The sequence below is a fragment of the Onychostoma macrolepis genome, chromosome 16 (assembly GCF_012432095.1).
Source record: "Onychostoma macrolepis isolate SWU-2019 chromosome 16, ASM1243209v1, whole genome shotgun sequence".
Lineage (NCBI taxonomy): Eukaryota > Metazoa > Chordata > Actinopteri > Cypriniformes > Cyprinidae > Onychostoma > Onychostoma macrolepis.
In genome coordinates this window covers 14,024,362-14,037,862 of record NC_081170.1, presented here as the reverse complement: position 1 = coordinate 14,037,862, position 13,501 = coordinate 14,024,362, and the positions used below count along the sequence as shown (strand labels likewise).

Genomic DNA, 13,501 nt, shown 5'->3' with positions numbered 1-13,501 from the left:
GATTGATTAGAGTAACGTTAACTGTTCCCTCAATAATGTGTTTAATTACCCACTGTAATCCTAGCTAAAATTAACATTAGCACTGGACAAAATATTTAGTATTGCTTTTGTGCCTAACTTAACCAAGAAAAAAATATTTGTCCTAAAATATGGAATAAATGTGATAAAGCATTAAATGAGGTTTTACAATGTGATTTTCTGGATTTTTTCCCCCCTCATTTTGTCTCTCATAGTTGAGGTATACCTATGATGAAAATTACACTTTTTAAGTGGGAGAACTTGCACAATTGGTGGCTGACTAAATACTTTTTTGCCCCACTGTAAATGCATTGGTTAAAACAAACCAACATAAGGAAAAGATTTCTAAATAAATTTTTAATCTTAGTAATTAATGTATAAATATACTAGTACATTATTAAAATCAAAAGATGTGCCTGTTAATATTATTTAATGGATCTGAGCTTCTATAGTTTATAGTAGCCTATAGTTAAATATTATTATAAATATTATTTTTAATATTTTGTTTCCATTTTAGGTTTAAAGTTTAAGTAATTTTGTTGTTTTTCATTTTAATTATAATTTTTTTTTTTTTTTACTGTTTTTTTTTTTTTTTTTTAATATAGTTCCAGTTCTTGTTTTGGTACCTGAAGTTAAACTGAATAAAAACATAAATCATATTTGATAAATTTAATGCATCCATCCTTGCTGAATAAAGTAGACCAAAGTAATAATAATAATAAAAACATTTTTAGTTCATGAGATTTAGTGCATTAACTAAAACTAATAAATTGAATATTATCATAAAGTGTACCAAAATCTTTTAGCGTTTAATGCAGGAAATTATATATTTGTCCACACACAGTAGCTCATTAAATGGCCTGTAATGTATGAGATAGTATACTAAGGAATCACAGTATACCAATACAACTGTACGAAGGAGAATTAACAGCTGGTTTTTAATTGCAGTAACAAAAAAAAAAAAAAAAAGACAAAATCAGAAGACAAGACATAATAGGTCAACCATTTACAGGTACATGCATATATTACATTCGTTGCACATTTGCATAACACACAATTATAAATGGAATCTTTTAATTCACAATGACACAAAATAATAATTGCCTGCTTACATGACAATGAAGTATTTTATTTCATTACAGTTAAATATTTTGACATGCATACTGATGTACAGTATTGAGGTTCATATATTGTGAGAGTTTTATGGTTTCCCAGATGTACTACAATATTATTCACAGTTTGTATGTTTCTATACTGTTTCTATACTGCATACACATATTATGTTCGCATGATTATGTTTTGTTTGTTGTGTCTGCTTATGGTTGTGTTTCTGTCCTCTCTGGGGGTTTTTCTTTCATAAAAAAGAAATTATCTGAAGATGAACACATTTCTATTCAACATATTAATATTAAAGGTGTTTTTGTGCACAAAATGCACTGACCTGACAACTGCCCCCTGCTAAGGAAGATGATAATGCTTATAATAAATACAGTACATATAAAAAAGTAACTTTAAGAACACTTCAGTATTTTACAACACAACATGAAACATTCACTGCAACATCAAAAATATTTCACATGATGAGGTACATGGAAAAGCATATACAAATAATATATACTGTCCCTAATTAAGAGGTTCAGGCTCTTTACCTCCAACCCCTCCTCCACTGCAATTATGCACTGATCCATCCATCCATCTATACACACATTCATCCATCATTCGTCCATACAGGAATCCTGTTCAGTATTTGCTGACCAGGTTCCAGAGGCTGCGTAGTCCGTCACAGCAGAAGATCTCTTTAAAGGTCTTTCTCATCTCTTGGCTTCTGAGTGCATAGATAAGTGGGTCAATCACAGAGTTACACATGATGAGTATCAGGTACATGTTAAAGTGTGACATGAAGCAGACGCAGTAAATGTTCCGTGGGCAGGAGATCATGAGGATGAGATGGAGAAAAAATGGCGCCCAGCACACGATGAAGATGCCCAGTAGTATGGTGAGGGTGACGGCACCCTTCATGCTAGCTCTCTGCCTGATGTTGGCGTTATAGCCCGGCAATGCCGCCATGCGTTTGACATGCGAACGGGCCAGCAGGAACATGTGGCTGTAGAGCGACGCCATCAGCAGCAGCATGGCAAAGAACATGGCCACCAGGCACACCACCACAGGCTTAGTGTCAGAGTAGATGATGAAGATGATCCCACAACCTGTGGAGAAGGTCCAGATGCTGCTAATGAGAATCCCAGCTCGCCGTACGGTCATTATATTATGATAACGCAGAGCATAGAAGATAGTCACATAGCGATCCACCGCGATCGCTAATAGGCTCCACATAGAAGCCACCACAGAGATACAGATGAGAGAATCGAAGACGTTATCCATCTGACGGATGAAGTGATCCTCAATCACCAAGCTCCTGTTTGCCAGCAGGTGGATGACTATTGTCTCCCATGCGTTGGACACGCTCACTAACATGTCGGCCACTGCTAGACTGCAGACGAAGAAGTACATGGGCGAGTGGAGGTTCTTGTTCTTCACAATGGCAAGGATAACCAGGATGTTTTCAAGAAGGCTGATGAGGCCCAGTGTAAGGAAGACCTCAGGCGCAATGTGTACCTGCTCACAGGCGGCTGGAGCACTCGACTTGGACCTGCTTGACTCATCGCTGTGGTTTGTGTGACTGAAAGACCAATTTGGAGAAAGTGTGGGCCACTCGGAGGAGTTCATGTTCTGATGTGGTATGGACTCTACTGAAAAGTTTGGTGACGGGTGGTGTTAGATAGATGATGCTGCGCCCATGTATAACAGCTGTAAAGAAAGAGAGTTGTTGTGAGAAATGTACAGAAGCTTTGCGAGCAACATCTGATGTTTTGACAATAAAGGGAGTTAATTGGTTAGCTGACGTTCGGGAACAGGGCCGCGCCCCAAACGATCACCTGACTTCCCGAAACCTCCATATATCGGGCCGCCTCATACTGTACTGTTTGTCTCTTTCTCTCAAACCCACCCTTCCCTCCCTTTCTCATCCATTCAGCCAACCTTATCCCACATTCTCTTTCTTTCAGGTTGTATCAGGGGTCCTAATTGCCTGGCCTAAATATGATCGAGACGGTACCCCCATCCTGAGTCTCTCTGAGCCACCAATACTAGATGCCCTGCATGATCAACCTGACCATCATCCCATTCCCTCTGCCCCTTCATCCTCTTTCTACTCTTCCCCAACACTCTGTTCAACTAACTATTTCACAGCTCGTTTGTGGCGTGGTCCTAGTTAGTGAAAAACTGTTTAAAGGATAGAGATAAATTACAGAATAAAAGTTTGAAGTTTATTTACTTTTCTGCTTAGCAATACTGAGATTGAATTGTTGTAGAAATATAAAATTGCAAGAAAATATTCAAGAAATATAAAAACAGATACTCTAAACATATTCAATAATACTACACCAAATAATAATAAAAGATATGCATATGCACACATAATACATATACAGTGGTGTGAAAAAGTGTTGGCCCCCTTCCTGATTTTTACATTTTTTGCATGTTTGTCACACTTTAATGTTTCAGATCATCAAACAAATTTAAATATTAATCAAAGATAACACAAGTAAACACAACATGCAGTTTTTAAATTAAGTTTTTTATTATGAAGGGAAAACAAAATCCAAACCCACATGGCCCTGTGTGAAAAAGTGCTTGCCCCCTCCTATTAAATCATGAAAGAACTGTGATTAACCACATTATTTTAGAAACCTGAGTTAAATTTCACTAGCAAACCCAGGCCTGATTACTGCCAGACCTGTTGAATCAAGAAATCACTTATATGTCTGCGGTTTCCTGTTTACACTCAGTGCATTTTGGGGTCTATATGGCCCCAAAATTTAAAGAATGATTGTAAAAAAAAATGTACATTTTTAATAATACATATAATATATTATTATTTTTGTTTACTTCTCATCTATACAGTAATGCTGTGTTTTTGGATATACAAAGTACTTTTGTACCTATTTACCACACAATTCCTCAACTATACCATTAGCTTGCGTGTGAAATATTAATTTATGAAAAAAATACTTAAATGATGATCTAAATTAAATATAATTTGTTTCTGGATATTGATCTAGGTGTTAGCTGTACAATTCTGCCATCTGTTGGTCAAAGACAAACCTGAAGGAATTACAATTTAAGAAATAAATTGTTTTGTCCATAGATACCCAGCAGAGGGCAATAGAGATCCATTCATTTTACTGGATGTGGCCAACTGCTCATATCATAACTTTTGTGATACATTTTGTGAATTTATACATGTATAAACATTATACAAGACATTAAAATAAATATTCTTTCAAATAGTAGAATTTTGGTAGTTTTTGATGCGTTTTGAAATGTCTGTTTTTACAAAATACCACAGAAATCGCCACATAAGAAACACCTAAAGGACAAGACTTAGAATCAGATTGTAGTTGAATATTATTTATTTTAATGAACCAAATGTGAAAAAAAAATTATTAACTTTAGAATTTAGAAGATATTAATTTAATAATATATATATATATATATATATATATATATATAAACAGCAGCAATATGCAGAAATGAACAGGAGTTATTTTATACCTTTCCTGTGGGAACAATTTCTCTGTTTTCAAAACAAAGTTGCAGCTCTTAGATCTCAGAGTAAACTTTCTCAAAGTTGAACAGGTCAGTTGCCTTTCATCTCTCCCTTGCTCTCTCTGCATGTGTGTGTGCGCATGCATTAGGTCTCACTGATTCACTCACACGTGTTCTACATTTGTGGCTGATTTCATTTGACAAATTCCATACAGATGCTCTCTGTGACAGTCACACCTCTCTCTCTCTCTCTCTCTCTCTCTCTCTTTCTCTGTGTGTGTGTGAGTGTGTGTGTGTGTGTGTGTGCCCATGTGTGTGTGCATTAGGTCTCACTCCTTTTATCTTTGTTCTGCATTTGTGGCTGATTTTATTTGGCTGTGGCAGTCATACCTGTTTGTGTGTATTTGTGTGTATGTGTGTGTGTGTGTGCGTGTGTGTGTGTTTGAGTGAGCATGTCTTTTCTACATTGCATTTGTGCTCTAGTACCAGGCCTTCATTTCTGTGTGGAAATTTTCAGATTTATGCTGGAATTATTGATTTTATTTGTCAATTTCTAAAAAAAATGCTTTCAATTGGAGTCACACCTGTGTGTGTGTGTGTGTGTGTGTGTGTGTGTGTGTGCGCGCGAGCATGTGTGTGTGCAAGTGATCCTGTTCGTTCCACATTACATTTGTGCTCTAGTACCAGGACTTCATTGTGGTATGGAAATTTTCAGATTTATTCTGGATTTATAGATTTTTTTAGACAAATGAAAAATAAAAAACAAATTTTTTTCGATTTTTCCATTCATTTCAATGTGGTCCAAAGGTCATGAGTGTGACTTTTTTTTTTTACATACCTTTAGAACAACCGAATCAAGCCCAGCTTTTCTGTGCATGTATAGATAGATAATGTAGGAAAAGTCACAAAATTTCATTCCTCTAAGATGAAGGGAACCATTTTTTTTTTAACGAATGAAACGTCAATCGGGGTCATATAGACCCCGAGGACATAAGAGGGTTAAATAGAACCTGTCTGACAAAGTGAAGCATGTTTAAAGAGCAACACATCATTCCGCGATCTTAAGAAATTCATAAACAGATGAGAAACAAAATAGTCCAGCAAACCATGGTCAGAGCCATTATCCACAAATGCAGAAAACTTGGAACAGTGAACCTTCCCAGGAGTGACCGGCCTACCAAAATTACTCCAAAAGCACAAAGTCGACTCATCCAGGAGGTCATAAAAGAACTCAGAACAACATCTAAAGAACTGCAGGCCTCACTTGCCTCAATTAAGGTCAGTGTTCATGATTCAACAATAAGAAAGAGACTGGGTAAAAACAGCATCCATGGGAGAGTTCCAAGGCAAAAGCCATTGCTGACCAAAAAGAACACAAAGGCTTGTCTCACATTTGCCAAAACATATCTTGATTACCCCCAAGACTTTTGGGCAAATATATTGTGGACTGATGCGACAAAAGTTGAACTTTCTGGAAGGTGTGTGTCCCGTTACATCTGCCGTAAAACCAACACAGCATTTCATAAAAAGAACATCATACCAACAGTCAAACATGGTGGTGGTAGTGTGATGGTCTGAGGCTGCTTTGCAGCTTCAGAACCTGGATGACTTGCCATAATTGATGGAACCATGAATTCTGCACTCTATCAGAAAATCCTGAAGGAGAATGTCCGGCCATCAGTTCGTGACCTCAAGCTCAAGTGCATTTGGGTTATGCAGCAGGACAATGACCCCAACACAGCAGCAAGTCCACCTCTGAATGTCTCAAGAAAAACAAAATGAAGGTTTTGGAGTGGCCAAATCAAAGTCAGGACTTAAATCCAATTGAGATGCTGTGGCATGACCTTAAACAGTCCATTCATGCTCGAAAACCCTCCAATGTGGCTGAATTAAAACAATTCTGCAAAGAATAGTGGGCCAAAATTCCTCCACAGCGATGTGAAAGACTCATTGCCAGTTATCACAAACGCTTGATTGCAGTTGTTGCTGCAAAGGGTGGCACAACCAGTTATTAGGTTTAGGGGGCAAGCACTTTTTCACACAGGGCCATGTGGGTTTGGATTTTGTTTTCCCTTCATAATAAAAAACTTAATTTAAAAACTGCATGTGTTTACTTGTGTTATCTTTTATTAATATTTAAATTTGTTTGATGATCTGAAACATTAAAGTGTGACAAACATGCAAAAAAATAAAAAATCAGGAAGGAGGCCAACACTTTTTCACACCACTGTACATCCATCCATACATACACAAATATACATCCATTCATACACACATACAATAAAAATACAAGTGCAATTGCAAAAAGGACCCTAAACATCCACATTATATTCATAAAATATTTCATACAACAAACTCATGAAAACCACTCCAAGTTCATTTATCATAGTCTCAATATCTGACATACAAAACAAGAGGCTTCCCACTGTAAATGAACAAAATCTCACAATTCTGACTTTATTTCTAGAAATTGAAAGTTTATATTTCACAATTTTGAGTTAACTTCTCATAATTCTAACTTTTTCTCTGAATTGTGATAGCTTGCAATTCTGACTCTGTGTTTTATAATTCTGACTTTAGTTCTTGGGATTTCTTTTTTTATATCTCACAATTTTGATAGTTCGACATTTCTGATATTATTTCTTCAAGTTCTCAAAATCCTGACTTTTTCTCAAATTTGTTAACTTACATCACACATAATTGCGATGTTATTTTAAAATTGTGAGATATAAACTTGAAATTGTGAGGAAGTCAGAAGTGTGAGGTAATTATCTTCTTCTTTTTTTTTTTTAATTATGAGGCAGAAATTTTTCCAGCCTGCAACACTGTTTATTTTACTGTTTATGAAAACTTGAGCATGATATCTCATAGGAGACTTATTTCAGTGATATCTTTGAGGCAGCAGCATCTTTTCTGCATACCTTTTGATAAAAAAATCACTTACAGAACCTTACAAACACATTATGCTTAAGATACACAATACAGCTTGAACATGCAACATCTTCACTGAGAGCAATGTCTGCTCTAAACATGGGGAAAAGGAAATATTAAGACCTTCCTAGGGAACCTAGGAAATCCCTCAGGTATGGTGGATCAGGCCAATCACTGCTATTCGTCACTTTGCACTTACATGACTAGAGGTAGGTACAATGGAGGTCAGCATGGAGTCAAGAACACTATGAGCGTGTCCTGCTGTGCTGAGGTGTAAACATCCTTCCTATTAATGCATTTGCTGCCATTACCATTTAGGGCAGATGGCAGCCTAGTAGTTCCTGTTTAGGGGGTTCTCAATTTAATTTATCAGATTTTTTCAGGAAGGAGTTTCATTGTAAATGAGCAGTCAGCTTGAAAGACTGGCCATGCAATTGCTTTACTGGAAGTCACACAACCTGGCAACCTGCAGGTCTGCAGCTCATTACCACAAGTGAATTCCAGTCACCTCCCAGTCAAATGTTAAAAAACAGGTCAAATGTGCAGATCAAACTGACGTCCAAAATTTGACATGACGATTTGAGGTTCATTGAACATCAAACATATATACATTAAACAGATTTTCAGTGTGGGATTAACTTTTCTATTTTCACCCAATTACCACTGGAAGAAACTGCTGTCCAAACTGAATTTAAAATGACGTTATCTTGATCAAGTCTTAACTAATTTTTGATGTCAAATTGATATTAAGGTGTCTGCTGGGCTATTGATTAAAGAAAACATATACTTTGCTCTTAATGACATCAGTCAATCTGGTACATAAAAATATATATGTATGCCTGAAATGTTCCAGGTATTTGGCTCAAAATATTTTCAGAAGCCTAAGCGGAAATGTCATTCTCCTCTCAGCTGTTTAAATGTGAAATTTGTTTGTAGGTTTATTTATATAATTTTTAAACAACCATTATTAGGTGTCTCTAGAATGAAAATGCTTGATCAAACAATTTCTGTAAGGCACAATCAATATTAGCCTATATGAGGATATTTAATATTGAATCACTCAAGATTATGTTTGGTCAAGGACTAGACTTGGACTATGTCAATGAAGCATCTTTATGAAGTACTGAGGCTACTGCAAGACATATTCTAAGCTAGAACATGGAAAATACTATTATTCACCAACCATGCTGTATCTGGAAGGCACTGCAAAAAAACAAAACAAAACAAAAACCCACCTAAATATGATGAAATGTTACAGACTAATGTTACTAACTAATACAGACTTAAAGTCATCCCACATTCAGCCCACCTGATGAGCTGTGCATATCACTTTATCCAGGAAGGATATGCTTGTTTGTAAAAAGTGAACCAAACTGAAAATATGAAATATTCAGCAATAAGTTGAATAAGATCTGTTTTTATCATATGCTCTGTTGCTTTGTGTCTCAGTGTTTTGTACTGAGCATCTCGTCACGTCTTCTCATTAAAATACCAGTCTTCTTAAAATTAAGCTTTTTAAAATCTCCTCTGAATACATTTTGTTTTTATTCTTTTTAATCCACGAAATCACAGCTTATTGGACTCAAAACAGTGGGTGAATCAGAGTATATCCCCAATAGTCCTTACAAGTGACATATTGATTTTGAAGCGCTTTGGTGGCATTAAAGACACTTGTTGTTTTCATTCTCTGATAGGTGTTTATTGATTATTGCACCCTTTCATGTCAATTGGTCTAAAACAGAAACGGACATACCGACACACGTGCACACACACGCACATGTGTATACACATACAGAAAAGGAACATAAATGAGACAGAAATCATCCATCTCTCAACCATCTTTGACTCTAGATGTCTCTATTTCAGGTTGTCAGACGTGACGCTGAACATTAGGTCAGAAAAAACTGTCTCAATGTGAGCAGCCCTCATTCTGACAGATTGTTTCTTACCATTTTCCCTATAGCTGCTTTAAGCATCAACAGTTAATTTATGCCCTCGGAAAGAGAACATATTTATAAAGATATGAAAAATGCACCCACACAATCAATAATATATATACATATACAGCGAGAGAGAGAGAGAGAGAGAGAGAGATAAAAAAGATAGATAGATAGAATTTGTTGTCAATTTAACAATAATTCATCAGAGGGCTTGACCTTTACTAAATTCAAAGACATTACTCACAAGCCCAGTGACAGAGCATCAATATTCAGGAGATGTCTGCCTTTGTATTTGATAAACCACACTTACTGAGTGGATTTGTCAAACACAGTGGAATAGCATTCAAACACTCCTAATGCTCTATGACAGCTGATTTGGATTATAAAAAGCTGCCCCCTGTTGAGTTCAATTTTGTCAAGGATATAAGTGGTGTTATAAATCAGTCTGTTGCAGCCCCCTGACATAACTCTCACAAGCAGGTGTGCAGTTCAAATGTCTCCAGAGTAACACCTCGGGAATAAACTAAAAGTGATATTTAAACGATTTGCACAGAATTCGTGTGGTAGTATGCAGCTATTTTTCATTCAGTAAGGTTATATAAAGTTAACAGACTGCACAAACTAGTCTCTTAACTGTTGCTGAGGTGGGAACAGTTGTTGCAAATAATGACATAGTAGGCTATGTGCAGTTAATCAACATCGATCATACAAATCTACATAATAGCAACAGAAAATACAAAAACAACAACAGCAATATATTGTATGATATATATAATGAAATAGATAATGCAATAAAACAACAAATGAAACGACAAAATAATGAGTAAAAAGGCTATAGCAAGTAAAATTAGTATGATACCTCCAAGAAAACAAAAACAAAATGAGAAGTAGAAGGAAAAGAAAATGTACTCACATTGCTAAGCATCGCTGGACGTGGTTTATGGGGAATGAATGATCTAAAGCAAGAATGTAGACTGCTGTAGAATTTCTCAGCGCGCGCTCATATAGCAACACAACGCGCGCTCCACCCCCGCGCGGAGTCGTGCTCTGTACCGGCCAGCGATGCTGTTGCATTACCGAGCATCTTAAATCTTGACCTTAGGGATATTTTTGTCCCTAGTCATGTCAGTGTTCAACAAATAGTGTACTAAAATAAATCAGTTTGTGTAATATTGACAGTACGCTGCATTAAAACTGGAACATGGACTGCCTGTTCGAATAATAGCAAATGTAGCCTACACTCATTATGTTCGTTTACGTGTACAGGTTGTTGGCAGTTTGAAACAAATACCGGTATAAGAGAGCATTTTGATTGTGTTATTTGAATAAATGGCAGCTCCGGAACACCTGGGCACTTCCGGTCTACTTAGAAGGTTGAGCTGATGTCCAGAACTTATTACGTGAGCTCAGTGGAGCGTATATCAAAACTCAAAACAGGAAAAGGAACTCCAAAGGAGTTAATTAAAGAGAAAAGCAGAAGGAAGTGCCCTCAGTTAAGTGAGAGGAAAAACATGGAAATGAACACCTTACATGCTGGCACTTTCCATGAATAGGTTACAGGAGTTGCATTTATATTTTGAAAGCATTAGTGGCATAAATCCAATGGTTTATATTGTAAGAACTATAAGATTTAAACTAATATCTTAACCTAGCAGTAAGTACAAGGAAAGTACAAGGAATAGGCCCATATTTTTATTTTGATAATGTAAAACAGGTATATAAACCTGTTAGGTGTGACGATACACACCATGCATATGTTTAGGGCAGCTACTGTATATTGTATTCAGATGAGAAATTCTTTTTAAGTGCGTCCCAGAACTTTATAGTCCACATCTACACCTTTTCATCATAACTCACTCAAAATACCTGTTAGATGCAGCCTAGCAGAAAGAACATGACAAAGGGAAAATATATAATGAAGCAAAATGAGAATTAATCTCACGGTCAAATGTATGAAGTATGACACTTAGGAAAAAAATTATTACAACTACAATTTAGTTAAAATCATTAACCTCTAGCATACATGGCCACCCACTTCCACATCGCTCCGTCACCCTCATCAATCTGTACATGAACATTTTGAATCATCTGTCTGAGTGTATTTCGAGCTTTGTGCAACTGAGACGAGTGATTTTGTCTCCTCATGCTTGTTTTACACAAACTTGTGAGCTCAAGTGTATAAATATTAGCCAAATCATACTTGCAGTTGCAGTATACCAGTTGCAAGAAGAAAAAGAAGCACTTTCACAAATGAATTTTATATTTTGGTATATCTCCAACTCTCACATGAGCATCATCTTGCCACGAGAAAGATCAGACTGAGCTGGGAGGTCAATGCACTTATAAGAAAGCCAAAGGTCGAAGTGTCAATATCCCTGCAGGAAGGACTATTTGTTTCCAAATTTCCTCTTTGACAACCAACCAGCAAGATTTGCACACAGTGTAATGAGGACTGATTAGACCTGAATTAACCATCCAGACCTTCAACCAATCGCTATTGATGTTTTATGCCTGATTTGATGTATACACTATATTTAGTTGAACAGTGTTTATTTACTACTTTCTCATCTCACATCTAAAATCAGCAGTTGTAGGCTACTTGAATATAAATAGCCATTGTATGTATAATCACTCTCATTCGTTTCATACTGCTTTCAACACTCATAACGGTATGTGATTCATTCATATGACATATTTAACAGTGATCACCCAGAGCTGTTGCTTAGTGACCCTACTCATCCACATAAAAATGTTTTAATCTGCTTATAAATAGTCCGTTAATTTTCCTAGTAGTGAGTCTCTTCATGTCTTGTTTCACACTAGGTCATACTGGTCATGAGATATCGATCATGAGATTGAGATGTGATTTGAGGCCCCAGGCTGAAAGAGAAAGTACCGGAATGCTGCTCAGCATTTGAACAGTATAGAGATGTGCCCTGATATTTTCAAGTTAAATTAAACGTATGATGACATTTTATGAAACTGCCATTATCTGATTTTTGGTTTCCACTGTTCTTCCACATCCTCTTATGTTTCTTTGAATTTAGTTTTATGATTTGACTCAGGGGACCACTTTCTTTCATATTAACTGACAAGATGATAAGAAGACTTTTTAATCATCTCGGTTGCATTACGAAAAAAAATCAAAGGGAGATAAAAGCCAGTGGGAGGGATGTTGTTGATTCATTTGTAAGTACAACTGCACTGTAAAAAGTGTACCGTAGAATTTACAGGATGTTACTGGCAAAAAAGTTGCCAATAAAATCTTGTAAAAATTATGTTAATTGCTGTAAAATGGATTACAGTATAATACTGCAAAGCAAATCACAGTTAATTGCTGTATGTGAAATACAGTAATTTGTAGTATTTTTTACAGTAACATTGAATTAAACTTGTAGTTTATATTACAGCAATATTTTGTAATCTCACAAAAGTACAGTATTTACCTGGCAACAAAAGTTGCCAATAAAATCCTGTAAATATATTTTACAGCAATATTTTGTAATCTCACTAAAGTACAGTATTTACCTGGCAACAAAAGTTGCCAATAAAATCCTGTAAATATATTTTACAGCAATATTTTGTAATCTCACAAAAGTACAGTATTTACCTGGCAACAAAAGTTGCCAATAAAATCCTGTAAATATATTTTACAGCAATATTTTGTAATCTCACAAAAGTACAGTATTTACCTGGCAACAAAAGTTGCCAATAAAATCCTGTAAATATATTTTACAGCAATATTTTGTAATCTCACAAAAGTACAGTATTTACCTGGCAACAAAAGTTGCCAATAAAATCCTGTAAATATATTTTACAGCAATATTTTGTAATCTCACTAAAGTACAGTATTTACCTGGCAACAAAAGTTGCCAATAAAATCCTGTAAATACCCCTAAATCCAAGATGATGTTGTAATAATTTAACAATGAAAATGCTGCAAAGAATAATTTTAACAGTAAACTGTAAAATACTGATTTAAATGAATTATCATGAGAACTATC

The 13,501-nt window shown here is 35.8% G+C and overlaps 1 protein-coding gene across 1 annotated transcript; it reads right to left on the bottom strand.

Annotated features, from left to right (window-relative positions):
• Nucleotides 1-625: 625 nt before the first annotated feature.
• Nucleotides 626-10,726, bottom strand: mc5rb (melanocortin 5b receptor). The gene is made up of 2 exons (XM_058746896.1): nt 10,411-10,726; nt 626-2,826 (listed from the first exon to the last, which is right to left on the bottom strand). Exon 2 carries the CDS (start codon nt 2,743-2,745, stop codon nt 1,759-1,761), a length of 987 nt encoding a protein of 328 aa, XP_058602879.1. The 5' UTR covers nt 2,746-2,826; nt 10,411-10,726; the 3' UTR covers nt 626-1,758.
• Nucleotides 10,727-13,501: the final 2,775 nt, after the last annotated feature.

Coding starts and splice junctions, on each gene's coding strand:
- mc5rb (XM_058746896.1), bottom strand. CDS start 2,745: ATGAACTCCTCCGAGTGGCCCACACTTTCTCCAAATTGGTCTTTCAGT.